This window comes from Pristiophorus japonicus, chromosome 23 (genome assembly GCF_044704955.1).
Source record: "Pristiophorus japonicus isolate sPriJap1 chromosome 23, sPriJap1.hap1, whole genome shotgun sequence".
In the NCBI taxonomy this organism is placed as follows: domain Eukaryota; kingdom Metazoa; phylum Chordata; class Chondrichthyes; family Pristiophoridae; genus Pristiophorus; species Pristiophorus japonicus.
Window position 1 is genome coordinate 7,456,789 of NC_091999.1, and position 25,378 is coordinate 7,482,166.

At 50.6% G+C, this 25,378-nt stretch overlaps 1 protein-coding gene across 1 annotated transcript in view; it reads right to left on the bottom strand.

Moving 5' to 3' along the window:
* Positions 1-389: 389 nt before the first annotated feature.
* Positions 390-25,378, bottom strand: part of wdr46 (WD repeat domain 46) — an 88,158-nt gene continuing 63,169 nt past the window's right edge. The window contains exons 13-16 of the mRNA XM_070866751.1: positions 22,991-23,085; positions 22,044-22,139; positions 20,926-21,039; positions 390-810 (exon numbers count right to left, since the gene is read on the bottom strand). Coding sequence (XP_070722852.1) covers positions 697-810; positions 20,926-21,039; positions 22,044-22,139; positions 22,991-23,085 — 419 coding nt within the window. The 3' untranslated portion in view covers positions 390-696. The remainder of the gene's footprint in view (positions 811-20,925; positions 21,040-22,043; positions 22,140-22,990; positions 23,086-25,378) is intronic.

The window sequence follows — 25,378 nt, forward strand, 5'->3', positions numbered from 1 at the left end:
GCGGAGCAGGCTCGAGGGGCCGAATGGCCGGCTCCTGCTCCTGTTTCTTATGTCCTTATGAACGAGGGGAGATGTCATTGAAACGATCCTATTTCTTATGAAGCGGATTACATTGGAACTTTCAAAAGGCAATTGGACACGGACTTGAAGAGGATTAATTTGCAGGTTTACCGGGGGGGGCAGGGAAAGCTGGGGTGTGTGACGATATTGAACCCCTCGGTCAGACAGCTGACCCTGTCACGACGGGCCAAATGCCCTCCTTCTGTGCAGTATGATCCTTGATGACCCAAGCGAATTACAGTGCGAAGAGAAAAGCAAGGTAAAAGGTGTCAATAAATTCAACAGGAAAAACAGGCGCGGAAGGTTTAGGCCTTACACAGGAGGTGCCATTTTTTTTTTTAAATAAATGCAAAAATTTATTTGGTACTCCTGAAATGCCCCAAAAATGATTGATCAATATTTGTCTCCGAAAATCAACAGCATATAGCTTACTGGTTGAGGCCTTGTGCTGGGGCCGGGTGGAAGGTGGCTGGAATAGAGAGCCTGAAGTCTCCTCGTGTGTACGTGTCCGTGTCCGACGTCAGTTCAGGGCACACTGGCCCGACCCACGAGGCTCTGGCGGTGGGGAGAGGGGGCAGTACACACTGCGTGTCTCCACCCCACCGCCCCCCCGAGCATCGCAGCAATCAAAGGAAATTATTTGTTGAAGCGATCCAAGGCGGTGGTAATCTTCAGCGCAGATCTCTCCTCCGTCACCATCTGTTCTTTCTGCACCTTCAGCTTCTTCTCGATCTTCTGCCGAATTAATTCCTGCAAAAAACACGGGGGGGGGGGGGAGGCGATTAAACCACCAGCGATTATCACACAGTGAAATCACAGAGGGACAATGAAACCACCGGGGACTATTACGGCAAAATCACAGTTACTAACTGTCCTGATAGTCTGCAGCCCAGAGTACTTAAGGAAGTGGCCCGAGAAATAGTGGATGCATTGGTGGTCATTTTCCAACAGTCTATCGACTCTGGATCAGTTCCTATGGACTGGAGGGTAGCTAATGTAACACCACTTTTTAAAAAAGGAGGAAGAGAGAAAACAAGGAATTATAGACCGGTCAGCCTGACATCGGTAGTGGGGAAAATGTTGGAATCAATTATTAAAGGTGTAATAGCAGCGCATTTGGAAAGCAGTGAGAGGATCGGTCCAAGTCAGCATGGATTTATGAAAGGGAAATCATGCTTGACAAATCTTCTGGAATTTTTTGAGGATGTAACTAGTAGAGCGGACAAGGGAGAACCAGTGGATGTGGTGTATTTGGACTTTCAAAAGGCTTTTGACAAGGTCCCACACAAGAGATTAGTGTGCAAAATTAAAGCACATGGTATTGGGGGTAATGTACTGATGTGGATAGAGAACTGGTTGGCAGACAGGAAGCAAAGAGTGGGAATAAACGGGTCTTTTTCAGAATGGCAGGCTGTGACTAGTGGGGTACCGCAGGGCTCAGTGCTGGGACCCCAGCTATTTATAATATATAGTAATGATTTGGACAAAGGAATTGAATATATTATCTCCAAGTTTGCAGATGGCACTAAGATGGGTGGCAGTGTGAGCTGTGAGGAGGATGCTAAGAGGCTGTAGGGTGACTTGGACAGGTTAGGTGAGTGGGCAAATGCATGGCAGATGCAGTATAATGTGGATAAATGTGAGGTTATCCACTTTGGTGGCAAAAACAGGAAGGCAGAATATTATCTGAATGGTGACAGATTAGGAAAAGGGGAGGTGCAACGAGACCTGGGTGTCATGGTACATCAGTCATTGAAAGTTGGCATGCAGGTACAGCAGGCGGTGAAGGCGGCAAATGGTATGTTGGCCTTCATAGCTAGGGGTTTCGAGGAAAGGAGCAGGGAGGTCTTACTGCAGTTGTACAGGGCCTTGGTGAGGCCTCACCTGGAATATTGTGTTCAGTTTTGGTCTCCTAACTTGAGGAAGGACATTCTTGCTATTGAGTGAGTGCAGCGAAGGTTCACCAGACTGATTCCCGGGATGGCAGGACTGAACATATGAGGAGAGACTGGATCGACTGGGCCTTTATTCACTGGAGTTTAGAAGGATGAGAGGGGATCTCATTGAAACATAAAATTCTGACGGGACTGGACAGGTTAGATGCAGGAAGAATGTTCCCGATGTTGGGGAAGTCCAGAACCAGGGGACACAGTCTAAGGATAAGGGGTAAGCCATTTAGGACCGAGATGAGGAGAAACTGCTTCACTCAGAAGTTGTTAGCTTGTGGAATTGTCTATCGCAGAGAGTTGTTGATGCCAGTTGAAACATCGAAAATAGATGCAGGAGTAGGCCATTCGGCCCTTCGAGCCTGCACCACCATTCAATAAGATCATGGCTGATCATTCACCTCAGTACCCCATTCCTGCTTTCTCTCCATACCCCTTGATCCCTTTAGCCGTAAGGACCACATCTAACTCCCTCTTGAATATATCCAATAAACTGGCCTCAACAACTCTCTGCGGTAGGGAATTCCACAGGTTCACAACTTCTGAGTGAAGCAGTTTCTCCTCATCTCGGTCCTAAATGGCCTAACCCTTATCCTTAGACTGTCTCCCCTGGTTCTGGACTTCCCCAACGTCGGGAACATTCTTCCTGCATCTAACCTGTCCAGTTCCGTCAGAATCTTATATGTTTCTATGAGATCCCCTCTCATCCTTCTAAACTCCAGTGAATACAGGCCCAGTCCATCCAGTCTCTCCTCATATGTCAGTCCTGCCATCCCGGGAATCAGTCTGGTGAACCTTCGCTGCACTCCCTCAATAGCAAGAACGTCCTTCCTCAGATTAGGAGACCAAAACTGAACACAATATTCCAGGTGAGGCCTCACCAAGACCCTGTACAACTGCAGTAAGACCTCCCTGCTCCTATACTCAAATCCCCTAGCTGTGAAGACCAACATACCATTTGCCTTCTTCACCGCCTGCTGTACCTGCATGCCAAATTTCAATGACTGATGTACCATGACACCCAGGTCTCGTTGCACCTCCCCTTTTCCTAATCTGCCGCCATTCAGATATACTCTGCCTCCGTGTTTTTATCCACATTATACTGCATCTGCCATGCATTTGCCCACTCACCTAACCTGTCCAAGTCACCCTGCAGCCTCTTAGCATCCTCCTCACAGCTCACACTGCCACCCAGCTTAGTGTCACCTGCAAACTTGGAGATATTACACTCAATTCCTTCATCTAAATCATTAATGTATATTGTAAATAGCTGGGGTCCCAGCACTGAACCCTGCGGTACCCCACTAGTCACTGCCTGCCATTCTGCAAAGGACCCGTTTATCCAGACTCTCTGCTTCCTGTCTGCCAACCAGTTCTCTATCCACGTCAGTACATTACCCCCAATACCATGTGCTTTAATTTTGCACACCAATCTCTTGTGTGGGACCTTGTCAAAAGCCTTTTGAAAGTCCAAATACACCACTTCCACTGGTTCTCCCTTGTCCACTCTACTAGTTACATCCTCAAAAAATTCCAGAAGATTTGTCAAGCATGATTTCTCTTTCATAAATCCATGCTGACTTGGACCGATCCTGTCACTACTTTCCAAATGCGCTGCTATTTCATCCTTAATAATTGATTCCAACATTTTCCCCACTACTGATGTCAGGCTAACCGGTCTATAATTATCCATTTTCTCTCTCCCTCCTTTTTTAAGAAGTGGGGTTACATTAGCTACCCTCCAGTCCATAGGAACTGATCCAGAGTCAATAGACTGTTGGAAAATGATCACCAATGCATCCACTATTTCTTGGGCCACTTCCTTAAGTACGATGGGATGCAGACTATCAGGCCCCGGGGATTTATCGGCCTTCAATCCCATCAATTTCTCTACCACAATTTCCCACCGAATTAGGATTACCTTCAGTTCCTCCTTCTCGCTAGACCCTCGGACCCCTCGTACTTCTGGAAGGTTATTTGTGTCTTCCTTCGTGAAGACAGAACCAAAGTATTTGTTCAACTGGTCTGCCATTTCTTTGTTCCCCATTATAAATTCACCTGAATCTGACTGCAAGGGACCTACGTTTGTCTTCACTAATCTTTTTCTCTTCACATATCTTATAGAAATTTTTGCAATCAGTTTTTATGTTCCCAGCAAGCTTCCTCTTATACGGTCCCTCGAGCCTGCTCCGCCATTTAATAAGATCATGGCTGATCCGATCATGGACTCAGGTCCACTTCCCTGCCCGCTTCCCATAACCCCTTAATCCCTTATCGGTTAAGAAGCTCTCTCGCTCTGTCTTAAATTTATTCAATGTCCCGGCCTCCACAGCTCTCTGAGGCAGCGAATTCCACAGTTTTACAACCCTGAGAGAAAAAATTCCTCATCTCAGTTTTAAATGGGCGGCCCCTTATTCTAAGATCATGCCCCTAGTTCTAGTCTCCCCCATCAGTGGAAACATCCTCTCCAAATCCACCTTGTCAAGCCCCCTCATAATCTTACACGTTTCGATAAGATCACCTCTCATTCTTCTGAATTCCAATGAGTAGAGGCCCAACCTCCTCAACCTTTCCTCGTAAGTCAACCCCCTCATCCCCGGAATCAACCGAGTGAACCTTCTTTTTTCTCTCTCTTAAACTAGGGCATTGGTTTGAAGTAAGAGCTGGGAAATTAAAACGTTCAATCAGGGTCAGTAAATTAATCGGAAGAGTATCAGCGCAAGCAGATTTCACCAGAGCACAAAGGAGTTTGGTGAGTGTGGAATTCTGTGAGGATAAAAGGTACTGCTTGGATTATATATAAAATAAACAAATAGAGTTAAATTAGGACAGTGGGCTAAGTTACAGTGAAGATCTAAATCATTTAATAAATTAAACAAGATTATTTCCTGGATTAAAAACTATAAATAGACTATTGAGTGATATTTCAAAACTTGAATACCTAATTCGTTAAATAAATCACAGGCAGTCCCTCGGAGTCGAGGAAGACTTGCCTCCACTCTAACAGTGAGTTCTCAGGTGGCTGAACAGTCCAATACGAGAGCCACAGTCCCTGTCACAGGTGGGACAGACAGTGGTTGAGGGAAGGGGAGGGTGGGACTGGTTTGCCGCACGCTCCTTCCGCTGCCTGCGCTTGCTTTCTGCGCGCTCTCGGCGACGAGACCCGAGGTGCTCAGCGCCCTCCCGGATACACTTCCTCCACTGAGGGCGGGACTGGTCTTTGGGCCCAGGGACTCCCAGGTTGTCGGTGGGGGATGTGGCACTTTATCAGGGAGGCTCTGAGAAGGCAGGGCAGGCGACGTGTTGCGAGCTGTAGCACGTGGGAAGCTGGGTGACCGATGGCAAGTGTCTGCAGCTCGAGGAAGCTCAGCTCTGATGATGATGAGCTGGGGTCCGAGCTTCGAACGCTGATACATCAGGGAGGGGGGAAGAGTTACCTGGACACGGCGCTCCAGAAGGCAGTCACACCCCTTAGATTAATTCATTCAAATTTGCTCCGTGGTCAGGGACAGGAGGGTGTGACGACGAGTGAGGAAGGTACGGGGACTCAGGATGTAGTGATGGAAGAGCCTCAGCCCTTGCTCTTGTCCAACAGGTTCGAGATTCAGCACCGTGGTACAGTGCGGGGAGCAAAAAGAAATGTTGGTAGTGGTAGGGGACAGTATTAGGGGGATAGATCCGGTTCTCTGCAGCCGGGAGCGCGAGTCCCGAAGGCTGTGTTAACCTGCCCCGGTGCCAGGGTTAAGGGCATCGCCTCTGGGCTGGAGAGGAACTCGAGTGGAAGGGGGAAGATCCAGTTGTCGTGGTCCAGGTGGGTACCAACGATATAGATTGGACAAAGAGGTTTTACAACTGAGGGAGTGCGAGCAACTAGGGGCTAAATTAAAAAGTAGAACCAAAAAAGGTAATAATCTCGATTAGTACCCGAGCCACAAGCAAATTGGCAGAGGGCCAGCAAGAGCAGAGAGGTAAACGCATGGCTCAAAGATTGGTGTGTGGGAGAAACGGGTTTTGATGCATGGGACACTGACACCAGTACTGGGGTAAGTGGGAGCTGTTCGTGTTGGGGCGGGATTCACCTAAACCGGGCTGGGACCAGTGTCCTGGTGAACTGACTGACTAGGGCTGTAAACGGGGCTCTAAGTTAAATATTGGGTGAGGGGCGCGGGTTGAAGTGAGGGAAAATTAAGAAAGTTAAAGAGAAAGGACGCGACAACCGTGCAGGAAAAATGGTAAAAAGACAAAATTAAAAGCTGTTTATCTGAATGCACGCAGCATTCGTAACAAGATCGATGGGTTGACGGCGCAAATAGATACAAATGGGTATGATCTGGAGAGACATGGCTGCAAGGTGACCAAGGCTGGGAACTGAATATTCAGGGGGTATGAGCAATTTGGGAAGGACAGACAGAAAGGAAAAGGAGGTGGGGGTAGCTCTGTTGTTGCCAAATTAAGTTTATCTAAGGGTTAAGTCATGGCAGGAGAGCTCAGACACGTGTTATGCTCCTCCTGTACTATGTGGGAAGTCAGGGGCGATTCTGGTGTCCCTGACGACTATGTGCATGGGAAGTGCATCCGCCTCCAGCTCCTGACAGACCGCATTGCGACATTGGAGCTGCGGGTGGATGTACTCTGGAGCATGCACGATGCTGAGAATGACGTGAATAGCACGTTTAGCGAGTTGGTCTTACCGCAGGTAAAGGGTACACAGTCAGATAGGGAATGGGTGACCAACAGGAAGAGCAGTGCAAGGAAGGTAGTGCAGGGGTCTCCTGCGGTCATCCCCCTGCAAAACAGATACACCACTTTGGGTACTGTTGAGGGGGAAGACACATCAGGGGAGGGCAGCAGCAGCCAGGTTCATGGCACCTTGGCTGGCTCTGCTGCACAGGAGGGCAGGAAAAAGAGTGGGAGAGCGATAGTGATAGGGGATTCGATTGTAAGGGGAATCGATTGTAAGGGGAATGGATAGGCGTTTCTGCGGCCGCAACCGAGACTCCAGGATGGTATGTTGCCTCCCTGGTGCAAGGGTCAAGGATGTCTCGGAGCGGGTGCAGGACATTCTGAAAAGGGAGGGTGAACAGCCAGTTGTCGTGGTGCACATAGGTACCAACGATATTGGTAAAAAAATGGGATGAGGTCCTACAAGACGAACTTAGGGAGCTAGGAGCTAAATTAAAAAGTAGGACCTCAAAAGTAGTAATCTCCGGATTGCTACCAGTGCCACGTGCTAGTCAGAGTAGGAATTGCAGGATAGCTCAGATGAATACGTGGCTTGAGCAGTGGTGCAAATGGGAGGGATTCAAATTCCTGGGACATTGGAACCGGTCCGGGGGAGGTGGGACCAGTACAAACCGGACGGTCTGCACCTGGGCAGGACCGGAACCAATGTCCCAGGGGGAGTGTTTGCTAGTGCTGTTGGGGAGGAGTTAAACTAATATGGCAGGGGGATGGGAACCTATGCAGGGAGACAGAGGGAAGTAAAATGGAGGCAGAAGCAAAAGATAGAAAGGAGAATAGTAAAAGTGGAGGGCAGAGAAACCCAAGGCAAAAAACAAAAAGGGCCACATTACAGAAAAATTCTAAAGGGGCACAGTGTGTTCAAAAGACAAGCCTGAAGGCTCTGTGCCTCAATGCGAGGAGTATTCGGAATAAGGTGGACGACAGCAGTTAACGGATATGATGTAATTGGCATCACGGAGACATGGCTCCAGGGTGACCAAGGCTGGGAACTCAACATCCAGGGGTATTCAACATTTAGGAAGGATAGGCAGAGAAGAAAAGAAGGCGATGTTGCTGGTTAAAGAGGAAATTAATGCAATAAGTAAAGAAGGACATTAGCCTGGATGATGTGGAATCGGTATGGGTGGAGCTGCGGAATACCAAAGGGCAGAAAACGCGAGAGGGAATTGTGTACAGACCACCAAACAGTAGTAGTGAGGTTGGGGACAGCATCAAACAAGAAATAAGAGATTTGTGCAATAACAGCAGTTATCATGGGCGACTTTAATCTACATATTGATTGGGCTAACCAAACTGGTATCAATACGGTGGAGGGGGATTTCCTGGAGTGTATTAGGGATGGTTTTCTCGACCAATATATCGAGGAACCAACTAGAGAGCTGGCCATCCTAGACTGGGTGATGTGTAATGAGAAGGGACTAATTAGCAATCTTGTTGTGCGAGGCCCCTTGGGGAAGAGTGACCATAATATGGTAGAATTCTTTATTAAGATGGATAGTGACACAGTTAATTCAGAGACTAGGGTCCTGAACTTAAAGAAAGGTAACTTCGATGGTATGAGACGTGAATTGGCTAGAATAGACTGGCAAATGATACTTAAAGGGTTGACGGTGGATAGGCAATGGCAAACATTTAAAGATCACATTGATGAACTTCAGCAATTGTACATCCCTGTCTGGAGTAAAAATAAAACGGGGAAGGTGGCTCAACCGTGGCTAACAAGGGAAATTAAGGAAAGTGTTAAAACCAAGGAAGAGACATACAAATTGGCCAGAAAAAGCAACAAACCTGAGGACTGCGAGAAATTTAGAATTCAACAGAGGAGGACAAAGGGTTTAATTAGGAGGGGGAAAATAGAGTATGAGGGGAAGCTTGCAGGGAATATAAAAACTGACTGCAAAAGCTTCTATAAATATGTGAGGAGAAAAAGATTAGTGAAGACAAACGTAGGTCCCTTGCAGTCGGATTCAGGTGAATTTATAATGGGGAACAAAGAAATGGCAGACCAATTGAACAAATACTTTGGTTCTGTCTTCACGAAGGAAGACACAAATAACCTTCCGAATGTACTAGGGGACCGAGGGTCAAGTGAGAAGAAGGAACTGAAGGATATCCTTATTAGGCGGAAAATTGTGTTCGGGAAATTGATGGGATTGAAGGCCGATAAATCCCCAGGGCCTGATAGTCTGCATCCCAGAGTACTTAAGGAAGTGGCCCTAGAAATAGTGGCTGCATTGGTGATCATTTTCCAACAGTCTATCGACTCTGGATCAGTTCCTATGGGCTGGAGGGTAGCTAATGTAACACCACTTTTTAAAAAAGGAGGGAGAGAGAAAATGGATAATTATAGACCGGTTAGCTTGACATCAGTAGTGTGGAAAATGTTGGAATCAATCATTAAGGATGAAATAGCAGCGCATTTGGAAAGCAGTGACAGGATCGGTCCAAGTCAGCATGGATTTATGAAAGGGAAATCATGCTTGATGAATTTTCTGGAATTTTTTGAGGATGTAACTAGCAGAGTAGACAAGGGAGAACTAGTGGATGTGGTGTATTTGGACTTAAGACTTTTGACAAGGTCCCGCACAAGAGATTGATGTGCAAAATCAAAGCGCATGGTATTGGGGGTAATGTACTGACGTGGATAGAGAACTGGTTCGCAGACAGGAAGCAGAGAGTCGGGATAAATGGGTCCTTTTCAGAATGGTAGGCAGTGTCTAGTGGAGTGCCGCAGGGCTCAATGCTGGGACCCCAGCTATTTACAATATACATTAATGATTTGGATGAAGGAATTGAGTGTAATATCTCCAAGTTTGCAGATGACACTAAGCTGGGTGGCGGTGTGAGCTGTGAGGGGGATGCTAAGAGGCTGCTGGATGACTTGGACAGGTTAGGTGAGTGGGCAAATGCAGGGCAGATGCAGTATAATGTGGATAAATGTGAGGTTATCCATTTTAGGGGCAAAAACACGAAGGCAGAATATTATCTGAATGGCGGCAGATTAGGAAAAGGGGAGGTGCAATGAGACCTGGGTGCTATGGTTCATCAGTCATTGAAGGTTGGCTTGCAGGTACAGTCAGTGGTGAGGAAGGCAAATGGTATGTTGGTCTTCATAGCGAGGGGATTTGAGTAAAGGAGCAGGGAGGTCTTACTGCCGTTGTACAGGGCCTTGGTGAGGCCTCACCTGGAATATTGTGGTTTTGGTCTCCTAATCTGAGGAAGGACATTCTTGCTATTGAGGGAGTGCAGCAAAGGTTCACCAGACTAATTCCAGGGATGGCTGGACTGTCATATGATGAGAGACTGGATCAACTGGGCTTTTATTCACTGGAGTTTAGAAAGATGAGAGGGGATCTCATAGAAACGTATAAGATTCTGACGGGACTGGACAGGTTAGATGCAGGAAGAATGTTCCCGATGTTGGGGAAGTCCAGAACCAGGGGACATAGTCTTAGGATAAGGGGTAGGCCATTTAGGACTGCGATGAGGAGAAACTTCTTCACTCAGAGAGTTGTTAACCTGTGGAATTCCCTGCTGCAGAGAGTTGTTGATGCCAGTTCATTGGTTATATTCAACAGGGAGTTAGATATTGCCCTTACAGCCAAGGGGATCAAGGGGTATGGAGCGAAAGCAGGAAAGGGGTACTGAGGGAATGATCAGCCATGATCTTATTGAATGGTGGTGCAGGCTCGAACGGCCGAATGGCCTGCTCCTGCACCCATTTTCTAATGTGTCTAATAAAGGGTGGGATCAGGGTAGCAGTGAGAAACGATATTGGTTCAGAAGATCAAGATGTGGAATCAGTTTGGGTGGAGATAATAAATAACAAGGGAAATAAGTTACTGGTGGGCGGAGTCTATAGGTCTCCAAACAGAAGCTACATTGTCGGACAGAGTATAAATCAAGAAATAATGGAGCCTTGTAAGAGAAGTACTGCAATAACCGTGGGTGACTTTATTCTTCATATAGATTGGACAAATCAAATTGGCCAAGGTAGCCTTGAGGATGGGTTCATAGAGTGTATCTGTGACAGTTTCTCAGAACAAGATGTTGTGGAACCAACCAGGGGACAGACTATTCTAGATCTGGCAATGTGTAATGAGACAGGATTAGTTAATGATCTCATAGTAAAGGATCCTCTAGGGAAGAATGATCATAGCATGATAGAATTTCACATTCAGTTTGAGGGGGAGAAAGCTAGGTCTGAAACTAGTGTCTTAAACCTAAATAAAGGCAATTACACAGGTATGAAGGCAGGGTTGGCTAAAGTGGACTGGGGAAATAGATGATAGAGAATTCAAACAGGCTGCGAAGTTGAGAAAACACAGACCCCTGCCTACGTGAGAGTCAGCACATTGCATTGAGATGTAACTCAAGCATTACATTTCAGGACTTTTGGCAGCGAGCCAATTATGGGCTAACAACACATCAATTGAGCCAATAAGGTCAAAGGAGGTGAGCTCACTACTGTAAATTGATCCGGGTATAAATACAGCCATCTTTTGCCATGTGTCATAGAAGGACAAAGAACCTGGCATAAAGCCAGCAGTTTGTTGTCGCTGCCAGAATAAAGTTACTTTAAATCTATCACCGGAGTTCGCAGCTTATTGAAAATTACGAGATCTAACAATAGATTAAAGGGCTTGACAAGGTGGATGCAGAGAGGATGTTTCCACTGATGGGGGAAGACTAGAACTAGGGGGCATGATCTTAGAATAAGGGGCCGCCCATTTAAAACTGAGATGAGGAGAAATTTCTTCTCTCAGCGGGTTGTAAATCTGTGGAATTCGCTGCCCCAGAGAGCTGTGGAGGCTGGGTCATTGAATATATTTAAGACAGCGATAGACAGTATCTTAACCGATAAGGGATTAAGGGGTTATGGGGAACGGGCGGGGAAGTGGACCTGAGTCCGTGATTGGATCAGCCATGATCGTATTGAATGGCGGAGCAGGCTCGAGGGGCCGAATGGCCGACTCCTGCTCCTATTTCTGATGTTCTTATAAGCAGTGGAAGACATTTAACGAGATATTCCATAATTCTCAATAAAGATATATTCCACTGAGAAAGATGACGAGAAGGATGAACCAGCTGTGGCTAATGAAGGAAGTTAAGGATGGTATCAAATTGAAAACAAAGGCATACAACGTTGAAGATTGGGAAATTTTTAGAAACCAGCAAAGGATGACTAAAAAAATAATAAAGCGGGAGAAAATAGATTATGAAAGTAAACTAGCAATATAAAAACAGACGGCAAGAGTTTCTACAGGTATATAAAAAGGAAGAGAGTAGTTAAAGTAAACGGTGGTCCCTTAGAGGATGAAGCTGGGGAATTAATAATGGAAAACAAGGAAATTGCAGAGACGTTGAACAAATATTTTGTATTTGTCTTCGCGAAGACACTAAAGGCATCCCAGTCGTGGATAATTAAGAGGCTATAGAAACATTGGGCCCAAGTTTCCACAAAAAAAAACGGGCGCCCCTCCGAGCTGGGCGCACGTTTTTCACGCCTAAAACGGCGCCTAAAAAAATCCTCGGTATTCTCCACCGACTTACAGGTCCTGTGGCACTCGGTGCAGCCGGCACGAGCTGTGGGGGGGGGGGGGCGGAGCCAGGTCCCGGCGCTGAAAACAGTGCCACCTCTGCACATGCGCGCTACAGTCGGCACGCATGTGCAGTAGCTCCAGGCGCCGAACTGTGTGGGAGGGGCCCGAAGCACACAGCCCCTAGCCCTGGCCCAATGGCCTCACTGGGGCTGCGTGAATGAGGCTCCTCCCACGGCCAGCTCCTGCTCCCCCCCCCCCCGACCAGACCCGACACTCGCTCCCCCCTGCCCCCCCACCCCGCCCCGAGACCCGCGCCCCCCCCCGCCCCGACCCGACACCCGCTCTCCCCCCCCCCCCCCACCCCGCCCCGACCGAGACCCGCTCCCCCCCCCACCCCGCCCCGACCGAGACCCGCTCCCCCCCCCACCCCGCCCCGACCGAGACCCGCTCCCCCCCCCACCCCGCCCCGACCGAGACCCGCTCCCCCCCCCACCCCGCCCCGACCGAGACCCGCTCCCCCCCCCCACCCCGCCCCGCCCCGAGACCCGCTCCCCCCCCCCCACCCCGCCCCGCCCCGAGACCCGCTCCCCCCCCCCACCCCGCCCCGCCCCGAGACCCGCTCCCCCCCCCACCCCGCCCCGACCGAGACCCGCTCCCCCCCCCCACCCCGCCCCGCCCCGAGACCCGCTCCCCCCCCCCGACCCGACACCCGCTCCCCCCCCCACCCCGCCCCGACCGAGACCCGCTCCCCCCCCCGACCCGACACCTGCTGCCCCCCCCGACCCGACACCCGCTCTCCCCCCCCCCCACCGCCCCGACCGAGACCCGCTCTCCCCCACCCCCCCCGCCCCGAGACCCGCTGCCCCCCCCCGACCCGACACCCGCTCTCCCCCCCCCCCCACCGCCCCGACCGAGACCCGCTCCCCCCCCCGACCCGACACCTGCTGCCCCCCCCGACCCGACACCCGCTCTCCCCCCCCCCCCACCGCCCCGACCGAGACCCGCTCTCCCCCACCCCCCCCGCCCCGAAACCCGCTCCCCCCCCCCCGACCCGACACCCGCTCTCCCCCCCCCCACCGCCCCGACCGAGACCCGCTCCCCCCCCCGACCCGACACCCGCTCTCCCCCCCCCCCACCGCCCCGACCGAGACCCGCTCCCCCCCCCGACCCGACACCCGCTCTCCCCCCCCCCCCCCCGCCCCGACACCCGCTCTCCCCCCCCCCCCACCGCCCCGACCGAGACCCGCTCTCCCCCACCCCCCCCGCCCCGAGACCCGCTCCCCCCCCGCCCCGACCCGACACCCGCTCTCCCCCCCCCCCCCCGACCCGACACCCGCTCTCCCCCCCCCGACCCGACACCCGCTCTCCCCCCCCCCCCCCGACCCGACACCCGCTCTCCCCCCCCCGACCCGACACCCGCTCTCCCCCCCCCGACCCGACACCCGCTCTCCCCCCCCCCCCCCCGCCCCGACACCCGCTCTCCCCCCCCCCCCACCGCCCCGACCGAGACCCGCTCTCCCCCCCCCCCCCCCGCCCCGACCGAGACCCGCTCTCCCCCACCCCCCCCGCCCCGAAACCCGCTCCCCCCCCCCCGACCCGACACCCGCTCTCCCCCCCCCGACCCGACACCCGCTCTCCCCCCCCCCCCCCCGCCCCGACACCCGCTCTCCCCCCCCCCCCACCGCCCCGACCGAGACCCGCTCTCCCCCACCCCCCCCCGCCCCGAAACCCGCTCCCCCCCCCCCGACCCGACACCCGCTCTCCCCCCCCCCACCGCCCCGACCGAGACCCGCTCCCCCCCCCGACCCGACACCCGCTCTCCCCCCCCCCCACCGCCCCGACCGAGACCCGCTCCCCCCCCCGACCCGACACCCGCTCTCCCCCCCCCCCCCCCGCCCCGACACCCGCTCTCCCCCCCCCCCCCCGACCCGACACCCGCTCTCCCCCCCCCGACCCGACACCCGCTCTCCCCCCCCCGACCCGACACCCGCTCTCCCCCCCCCCCCCCGACCCGACACCCGCTCTCCCCCCCCCGACCCGACACCCGCTCTCCCCCCCCCGACCCGACACCCGCTCTCCCCCCCCCCCCCCGCCCCGACACCCGCTCTCCCCCCCCCCCACCGCCCCGACCGAGACCCGCTCTCCCCCCCCCCCCCCGCCCCGACCGAGACCCGCTCCCCCCCACCCCGACCCGACACCCGCTCCTGTTCCCCGACCACCCCCCACCCCCTCTCTTCCCTCCCTCTCCCTCCCCTCTCCTCTCCTCTCCTCTCCTCTCCCCCTCCCTCTCCCCCTCCCTCTCCCCCTCTCTCTCTCTCCCCCTCCCGCTCAGCGGCACGAACGGCTGCAGAATTCTCCCTGGCTGAAGCACTTTCACACAGGTAGGAAGATAGTTTATTTAATCTTTTCTTGGCTTATAAATGTTTATTCAGGTTGGATTTATTTGTATAATATTTGTAGAAGTATAAATAAGGATTTATTGTAGAATTTAATGAGTTCCCTCCCCCCCCACCTCGTTCTGGACGCCTAATTTGTAACCTGAGCCTGATTTTTTAATGTGTAGAACAGGTTTTTTCAGTTCTACAAAAATCTTCACTGGCTCCATTCTACTTTAGTTTGGAGTACATTTTCACTGTGGAAACTTTCAAATCAGGCGTCAGTGGCCGGACACGCCCCCTTTTGAAGAAAAAATTCTGTTCTAAACTAGAACTGTTCTACCTGACTAGAACTGCAGAAAAAAAAATGTGGAGAATTGCGATTTCTAAAATAGTCCGTTCTCCACCAGTTGCTCCTAAAAATCAGGCGAGAATCATGTGGAAACTTGGGCCCATTGAAACTAGGTGCAGGAGTAGGCCATTCAGCCCTTCGAGCCTGCACCACCATTCAATATGATCATGGCTGATCATTCACCTCAGTACCGTTTTCCTGCTTTCTCTCCATACACCTTGATCCCTTTAGCCGTAAGGGCCACATCTAACTCCCTTTTGAATATATCTAATGAATTGGCCTCAACAACTCTCTGCGGTAGGGAATTCCACAGGTTTACAACTCTCCGAGTGAAGAACTTTCTCCTCATCTCGGTCCTAAATGACTTACCCCTTATCCTTAGACTGTGACCCCTGGTTCTGGACTTCCCCAACATCGGGAACATTCTTCCTGCATCTAACCTGTCTAAACCCGTCAGAACTTTATATGTTTCTATGAGATCCCCTCTCATTCTTCTAAACTCCAGTGAATACAGGCCCAGTCGATCCAGTCTCTCCTCACATGTCAGTCCTGCCATCCCGGGAATCAGTCTGGTGAACCTACGCTGCACTCCCTCAATAGCAAGAACGTCCTTCCTCAGATTAGGAGACCAAAACTGAACACAATATTCCAGGTGTGGCCTCACCAAAGCCCTGCAGGGAGGGAGGAAATTAAAACAGTCATCACTAGAGAAAAATTACTCGGCAAACAAATGGGACTAAAGGCGGACAAGTCCCCTGGACCCGATGGCCTGCATCCCAAGGTCTTAAAAGGAGTGGCTGCAGAGATAGTGGATGCATTGGTTGTGATCTACCAATATTCCCTGAATTCTAGGGAGGTTCCAGCAGATTGGAAAACCGCAAATGTAATGCCCCTATTCAACAACAGAGGGAGACAGAAAGCAGGAAACTATAGACCAGTTAGCCTAACATCTGTCGTTGGGAAAATGCTGGAGTCCATTATTAAGGAAGCAGAAGCAGGACATTTAGAAAGTCATAATGCACTCAAGCAGAGTCAGCATGGCTTTATAAAAGGGAAATCATGTTTGACAAATTTGCTGGAGTTCTTTGAGGATGTAACGAGCAGGGTGGATAAAGGGGGAACCAGTGGATGTGGTGTATTTGGATTTACAGCAGGCATTCAATCAGGTGCCAGGTAAAAGGTTATTGCACAAGATAAGAGCTCACGGGGTTGGGGTAATATATTAGCATGTATAGAGGATTGGCTAACTAACAGAGAACACAGTCAGGATAAATGGGTCTTTTTCATTGTCAAACTGTAACTAGTGGGGTGCCACAGGGATCAGTGCTGGGGCCTCAACTATTTACAATCTATATCAATAACTTGGATGAAGAGACCGAGTGTATTGTAGTCAAATTGGAGTATGGAGTATAATGTGGGAAAATGAAAGGTTATCCACACCAATAGGTAGGATAGAAAAGCAAGTTATTATTTAAATGGAGAAAGATTGCAGTACAGAGGGACCTGGGGGTTACTTGTGCATGAAACACAAAAGGTTAGTATGCAGGTACAGCAAGTGATCAGGAAGGCCAAAGGAATATTGGCCTTTAGGGAAAAGAGTGGAAAAGCGATAGTGATAGGGGATTCGATGGTGAGGGGAATAGATAGGCGTTTCTGCGGCTGCAACCGAGACTCCAGGATGGTATGTTGCCTCCCTGGTGCAAGGGTCAAGGATGTCTCGGAGCAGGTGCAGGACATTCTAAAAAGGGAGGGAGAACAGCCAGTTGTCGTGGTGCACATTGGTACCAACGACATAGGTAAAAAAAAGGGATGAGGTCCTACAAGACGAATTTAAGGAGCTGGAGCTAAATTAAAAAGTAGGACCTCAAAAGTAGTAATCTTGGGATTGCTACCAGTGCCATGTGCTAGTCAGAGTAGGAATCACAGGATAGCGCAGATGAATATGTGGCTTGAGCAGTGGTGCAGCAGGGAGGGATTCAAATTCCTGGGGCATTGGAACCGGTTCTGGGGGAGGTGGGACCAGTACAAACCGGACGGTCTGCACCTGGGCAGGACCGGAACCAATGTCCTAGGGGGAGTGTTTGCTAGTGCTGTTGGGGAGGAGTTAAACTAATATGGCAGGGGGATGGGAACCAATGCAGGGAGACAGAGAGAAACAAAAAGGAGACAAAAGCAAAAGACAGAAAGGAGATGAGTAAAAGTGGAGGGCAGAGAAACCAAAGGCAAAAAACAAAAAGGGCCACTGAATATAAAGGGGCTGCAGGAGGGGTCAAAACTAAAAATTATAGTTTAAAAACTAGGATTAAAACACTCTACCTAAATGCACGCAGCATTCGAAATAAAGTAAATGAGTTGTCGGCACAAATCATTACAAATGGGTATGATTTGGTGGCCATTACAGAAACATTGTTGCAGGGTGGCCAAGACTGGGAATTAAACATACGGGGTATCTGACGATTCGGAAAGATAGACAAGAAGGGAAAGGAGGTGAGGTAGCTCTGTTAATAAAGGATGATATCAGGGCAATTGAGAGAGACGATATTGGCTCCAATGAACAAAATGTGAATCATTGTGGGTGGAGATTAGAGATAGTAAGGGGAAAAAGTCACTAGTGGGCGTAGTTTATAGGCCCCCAAATAATAACTTCACGGTGGGGCGGGCAATAATCAAGGGAATAATGGAGGCATGTGAAAAAGGAACGGCAGTAATCATGGGAGATTTTAACCTACCTATCGATTGGTCAACTCAAATCGCACGGGGTAGCCTGGAGGAGGAATTCATAGACTGCATACGGGATTGTTTCTTAGAACAGTATGTAACAGAACCTACAAGGGAGCAAGCTATCTTAGATCTGGTCCTGTGTAATGAGACAGGAAAAATAAACGATCTTCTATTAAAAGATCCTCTCGGAATGAGTGATCACAGTATGGTTGAATTTGTAATACAGATTGAGGGTGAGGAAGTTGTGTCAGAAACGAGCGTACTATGCTTAAACAAAGGGGACTACAGTGGGATGAGGGCAGAGTTGGCTAAAGTAGACTGAAAACACAGACTAAACGGTGGCACAATTGAGGAACAGTGGAGGACTTTTAAGGAGCTCTTTCATAGTGCGCAACAAAAATATATTCCAGTGAAAAAGAAAGGCGGTAAGAGAAGGGATAACCAGCCGTGGATAACCAAGGAAATAAAGGAGAGTATCAAATCAAAGACCAATGCGTATAAGGTGGCCAAGGTTTGTGGGAAGCTAGAGGATTGGGAAAATTTTAAACAACAGCAAAGAATGACTAAAAAAGCAATAAAGAAAGGAAAGATAGATTTCGAAGTTAAACTTGCGCAAAACATAAAAACAGATAGTAAAAGTTTTTACAGATATATAAACCGGAAGAGTGACTAAAATAAATGTTGGTCCTTTAGAAGATGAGAAGGGGGATTTAATAATGGGAAATGTGGAAATGGCGGAGACCTTAAACAATTATTTTGTTTCGGTCTTCACAGTGGAAGACACAAAAACCATGCCAGAAATTGCTGGTCACGGGAATGTGGGAAGGGAAGACCTTGAGACAATCACTTTCACTAGGGGGGGTAGTGCTGGACAGGCTAATGGGACTCAAGGTAGACAAGTCCCCTGGCCCTGATGAAATGCATCCCAGGGTATTAAAAGAGATGGTGGAAGTTATAGCAGATGCATTCGTTATAATCTACCAAAATTCTCTGGACTCTGGGGAGGTACCAGCGGATTGGAAAGCAGCTAATGTAACGCCTCTGTTTAAAAAAGGGGGCAGACAAAAGGCAGGTAACTATAGGCCGGTTAGTTTAACATCTGTAGTGGGGAAAATGCTTGAAAGTATTAAGGAAGAAATAGTGGGACATCTAGATAGGAATAGTGCAATCAGGCAGACGCAGCATGAATTGATGAAGGGGAAATCATGTTTAACTAATTTACTAGAATTCTTTGAGGATATAACGAGCATGGTGGATAGAGGTGTACCGATGGATGTGGTGTATTTAGATTTCCAAAAGGCATTCGATAAGGTGCCACACAAAAGATTACTGCAAAAGATAGAGGTACGCGGAGTCAGAGGAAATGTATTCGCATGGATAGAGAAATGGCTGGCGAACAGAAAGCAGAGAGTCGGGATAAATGGGTCCTTTTCGGGTTGGAAATCGGTGGTTAGTGGTGTGCCACAGGGATCGGTGCTGGGACCACAACTGTTTACAATATACATAGATGACCTGGAAGAGGGGACAGAGTGTAGTGTAACAAAATTTGCAGATGACACAAAGATTAGTGGGAAAGCAGGTTGTGTAGAGGACACAGAGAGGCTGCAAAGAGATTTGGATAGGTTAAGCGAATGGGCTAAGGTTTGGCAGATGGAATACAATGTCGGAAAGTGTGAGGTCATCCACCTTGGGAAAAAAACAGTAAAAGGGAATATTATTTGAATGGGGAGAAATTACAACATGCTGCGGTGCAGAGGGACCTGGGGGTCCTTGTGCATGAAACTCTTTTTAATCCCAAAAAGTTAGTTTGCAGGTGCAGCAGGTAATCAGGAAGGCGAATGGAATGTTGGCCTTCATTGCGAGAGGGATGGAGTACAAAAGCAGGGAGGTCCTGCTGCAACTGTACAGGGTATTGGTGAGGCCGCACCTGGAGTACTGCGTGCAGTTTTGGTCACCTTACTTAAGGAAGGATATACTGGCTTTGGAGGGGGTACAGAGACGATTCACTAGGCTGATTCCGGAGATAAGGGGGTTACCTTATGATGATAGATTGAGTAGACTGGGTCTTTACTCGTTGGAGTTCAGAAGGATGAGGGGTGATCTTATAGAAACATTTAAAATCATGAAAGGGATAGACAAGATAGAGGCAGAGAGGTTGTTTCCACTGGTCGGGGAGACTAGAACTAGGGGCACAGCCTCAAAATACGGGGGAGCCAATTTAAAACCGAGTTGAGAAGGAATTTCTTCTCCCAGAGGGTTGTGAATCTGTGGAATTCTCTGCCCAAGGAAGCAGTTGAGGCTAGCTCATTGAATGTATTCAAGTCACAGATAGATAGATTTTTAACCAATAAGGGAATTAAGGGTTACGGGGAGAGGGCGGGTAAGTGGAGCTGAGTCCACGGCCAGATCAGCCATGATCTTGTTGAATGGCGGAGCAGGCTCGACGGGCTAGATGGCCTACTCCTGTTCCTAATTCTTATATTTATTGCAAGGGGAATGGAGTCTAAAAGCAGAGAAGTCCTGCTACAACCGTACAGGGTATTGGTGAGGCCACACCTGGAGTACTGCGTACAGTTTTGGTCTCCGCATTTAAAGGAGGGATATACTTGCATTGGAGGCAGTTCAGAGAAGGTTCACTCGGTTGATTCCGGGGATGAGGGGGTTGACTTATGAGGAAAGGTTGAGGAGGTTGGGCCTCTACTCATTGGAGTTCAGAAGAATGAGAGGTGATCTTATTGAAACATAAGATAATGAGGGGGCTCGACAAGGTGGATGCAGAGAGGATGTTTCCACTGATGGGGGAGACTAGAACTAGGGGGCGTGGTCTCAGAATAAGGGGCCGCCCATTTAAAACTGGGATGAGGAGGAATTTCTTCTCTCAGAGGGTTGTAAATCTGTGGAATTCTCTGCCCCAGAGAGCTGTGGAGGCTGGGTCATTGAATATATTTAAGGCGGAGATAGACAGATTTTTGAGCGATAAGGGAGTGAAGGGTTATGGGAAGCAGGCGGGGAAGTGGAGCTGAGTCCATGATCGGATCAGCCATGGTCGTATTAAATGGTGGAGCAGGCTCGAGGGGCCGAATGGCCGACTCCTGCTCCTATTTCTGATGTTCTTATGACGTCCTGTCTGCGTCTCCTTGCGTCTTGGCCCTAGCCTTTAGTTCGCTGCTGGTGCCCGAACTCACCCTCTGCTCATCAAATGCCACCTTCTTCTTCCGTTTCTCCACGTTCCTGGCCGAGCTTCGGCCTTTTGTTTTGTGCTTGGGCTCAAACTTCTCCTTCGCTGCAGGATCGAAACCCTGTTAGTGGGACAAACAGCAGCAGCCTTTAATCCCGCAGCTCCAAGGGCACAGGCAGCTATGTCACGCGGATGTGAGGGAGGGCCGCACTGTCGGAGGGGCAGTACTGAGGGAGCGCCGCACTGTCGGAGGGGCAGGACTGAGGGAGTGCCGCACTGTCGGAGGGGCAGGACTGAGGGAGCGCCGCACTGTCGGAGGGGCAGTACTGAGGGAGCGCCGCACTGCGCTGTCGGAGGGGCAGTACTGAGGGAGCGCCGCACTGTCGGAGGGGCAGTACTGAGGGAGCGCCGCACTGTCGGAGGGGCAGTACTGAGGGAGCCCCGTACTGTCGGAGGGGCAGTACTGAGCGAGCGCCGCACTGCACTGTCGGAGGGGCAGGACTGAGAGAGAGCCACACTGTCGGAGGGGCAGTACTGAGGGAGCGCCGCACTGTCGGAGGGGCAGTACTGAGGGAGCGCCGCACTGTCGGAGGGGCAGTACTGAGGGAGCGCCGCACTGTCGGAGGGGCAGTACTGAGGGAGCGCCGCACTGCGCTGTCGGAGGGGCAGTACTGAGGGAGCGCCGCACTGTCGGAGGGGCAGTACTGAGGGAGCGCCGCACTGTCGGAGGGGCAGTACTGAGGGAGCCCCGTACTGTCGGAGGGGCAGTACTGAGCGAGCGCCGCACTGCACTGTCGGAGGGGCAGGACTGAGAGAGAGCCACACTGTCGGAGGGGCAGTACTGAGGGAGCGCCGCACTGTCGGAGGGGCAGTACTGAGCGAGCGCCGCACTGTGCTGTCGGAGGGGCGGTACCGAGGGAGTGTCGCACTGTCGGAGGGGCGGTACCGAGGGAGAGCCGCACTGTCGGAGGGGCAGTACTGAGGGAGTGCCGCACTGTCGGAGGGGCGGTACTGAGGGAGAGCCGCACTGTCGGAGGGGCAGTACTGAGGGAGTGCCGCACTGTCGGAGGGGCGGTACCGAGGGAGGGAACAGAGGGGCAATACCGCAGCGGTTGAGATACTCACCAGACGCTGGACCCGTTCGGTGTGCTTCTGGTCCATGGTGATAGAGTCGATCTGTCCCAGTTTAGTCGGGTCCAGGGTAATGAGCTCAGGCTGAATCTGGAAGAAAAAGAAACTGAGTTTGAAGCGCTGGCAAGATCCGATTCCTGAAAAGCTTCACTGCAGCAGACTGAGGGAGGGTTGCAAGGGTTCCTTTAACAGTGATTCTGATATGAAGTTTACCAGACTTGTTCATTCAGACGCGTTTGCTGGCCAACAGCAGCGAGCACGGTGTACAAGCTTAGGGTTCGAACAGACGCACTCATTCCCGCTCCAAAGGTCACCAACCACGTTCTCAATGGCACATGTTGGGCGACGTACTTTACTCTCTGTAAACCTGACCGCCACCTAACTGTCATCATAGGCGGCCCCTCGAGCGAGGATGACTTGTTTCCACGAGTTCACAGATGTTCCAATGAACGACCCGATATTCCGGACCCTGAACTCCAATTGAGGGGGTGGAAGATGCCCGTGCGTGAATTTGTTTAACGTGGGGTGACCGCTGCACACCAGCCACCACACGGGGCTCGGCCTTGATCCAGGGGCGAGGGTTAACCAGGACGACTGGAGACCAGCTCTGCTGCACGGACCCAGTGCGCCCACACATCGCACACAGTGTGGTGGGCTGGGCCTGTGCTGCCCCTTGGGCCCCTCGCCTCCCCTGGGCCCCGTACCTTAATACGCCACCCACCCCACTCCCCCCCCGGCCCCCGCCCCCGCCCCCTCCCCGCGATCTCACACCGCTCCCCCGCCACGATCTCGCGCCGCTTCTGTACAACCGGACTGCACAGCGCAGGGTAATGGCGAGGGCGCACATTGTCACGTTCGTGTCTGCGTCCCCAGCCCGTGTCACTAACCGCTGGGGGGGGGGGATACAGGAGCCCCGGCAACACTGCAGAAAGGGGACCTACCTTCTCCAGCAAGGCCTTCACTTCCCACTCCTGCCTCTGCTTCTTGCTCTGGTAAGGATTGCATTCGAGCGCGTCAAAGTTGGCCTCACCAGCACCTGCACGGGGGGGGGCGGGAAAGACAAGCTCGCTCAGTCGTACCGTTAAAGAGACCCTTTCACTGCTCAGTCACGTTCACCGTTGCTGCTGCCTCAGACCACGTGCTGCTGAAGCCCTCGTGCACGCCTTTGTTGCCTCCAGACGCGACTGTCCCAACGCACTCCTGGCCGTAGACTCGAGGTGATGCAAACCTCAGCTGCCCCGAGTCCCGCTCACCCATGTACACCTGTGCTCGACGACCTGCATGGGCGCCCGGTTAAGGAACGGCTCCCAAGAACATCAGAAACAGGAGCAGGAGTCGGCCATTCGGCCCCTCGAGCCTGCTCCGCCATTTAACACGACCATGGCTGATCCGATCATGGACTCAGCTCCACTTCCCCGCCCGCTCCCCAGAACCCCTTATTCCTTCATTAGTTAAGAAACTTGTCTATCTCGGTCTTAAATCCATTCAATGTCCCAGCTTCCACAGCTCTCTGGGGCAGAGAATTCCACAGATTTCAGAAGAAATTCCTCCTCATCTCAGTTTTAAATGGGCGGCCCCTTATTCTAAGACCATGCCCCCTAGTTCTAGTCTCCCCCATCAGTGGAAACATCCTCTCTGCATCCACCTTGTCGAGCCCCCTCATAATCTTATACGTTTCGATAAGATCACCTCTCATTCTTCTGAACTCCAATGAGTCGAGGCCCAAAATTCTCATCCTAGTTTACAAATCCCTCCATGGTCTCGTCCCCTCCCTATCTCTGTAATCTCCTCCAGTCTCACAACGCTCCCCCCCGTTCCTCGAGATGTCTGCGTTCCTCTAATTCTGCCCTCTTGAGCATCCCTGACCTTAATCGCTCCACCATTGGTGGCCGTGCCTTTAACTGCCTGGGCCCCAAACTCTGGAACTCCCTCCCTAAACCTCTCCGCCTCTCGCTCCCTTCCTTTAATGCACTCCTTAAAACCGACCACTTTGACCAAGCTTTTGGTCATAATGTCTCAGTGTCTCCTTATGTGGCTCGGTGTCAAATTTTTTAATTTTACAACGCTCCCGAGAAGCGCGTGGGATGTTCAAGGCACTCTGCAAATACAAGCTGTTGTTCTCCTCATCTGAAGTGGTCAGCCTCCTCATGTTAATACACCTAAAATCAGCCAATACACCGAGTGTCCAATCCTTCCCCAACCTTTCACCGGATTATACCCCGATTTATGAAAGGAAAATCATGTTTGACAAACCTACTGAAATTTTTTTGAGGATGTAACTGATAGAATAGATAAGGGAGAACCAGTGGATGTAGTGTATTTAGATTTTCAGAATGCCTTTGATAAAGTCCCACATAAGAGGTTAGTGTGCAAAATTAAAGCACATAGGATTGAACATAAGAACATAAGAATTATGAACAGGAACTAGCCCCTCGAGCCTGCTCCACCATTCAACAAGATCCTGGCTGATCTGGCCGTGGACTCAGCTCCCCGTAACCCTTAATTTCCTTATTGGTTAAAAATCTATCTCTCTGTGATTTGAATACATTCAATGAGCTAGCCTCAACTGCTTCCTTGGGCAGAGAATTCCACAGATTCACAACCCTCTGGGAGAAGAAATTCCTTCTCAACTCGGTTTTAAATTGGCTCCCCCGTATTTTGAGGTTGTGCCCCCTAGTTCTAGTCTCCCCGACCAGTGGAAACAACCTCTCTGCCTCTATCTTGTCTATCCCTTTCATTATTTTAAATGTTTCTAGAAAATCAACCCTCATCCTTCTGAACTCCAACGAGTAAAGACCCAAGTATACTCAATCTATCATCATAAGGTAACCCCCTCATGGGGGTAATGTATTGGCATGGATTGAAAATTGGTTAACTGACAGGAAACAGAGTGTAGGAATTAACGGGTCATTTTCGGGGTGTCGGGCAGTCACTAGTGGGGTACCATAGGGATCAGTGCTGGGGCCCCAGCTATTTAATATATACATATATATATATATATATATATATATAAAAATAATATATATATATTTATATAGATAATAAAAATGATTTCGATGAGGGAACCAAATGTAATTTTCCAAGTTTGCTGACAACACAAAACTAGTTGGGATTGTGAGTTGTGAGGAGGATGCAAGGTGATTTAGATAGTTTGAGTGAGTGGGCAAACTCATGGCAGATGCAGTATAACGTGGATACATGTGACGTTATCCACTTTGGTAGGAAAAACATAAGGACAAAGTATTATTTAAATGGTGATGGCTTGGGAAGTGTCGATGTACAGAGGGACCTGGGTGTCCTTGTTCACCAGTCATTGAAAGTAAACCTGC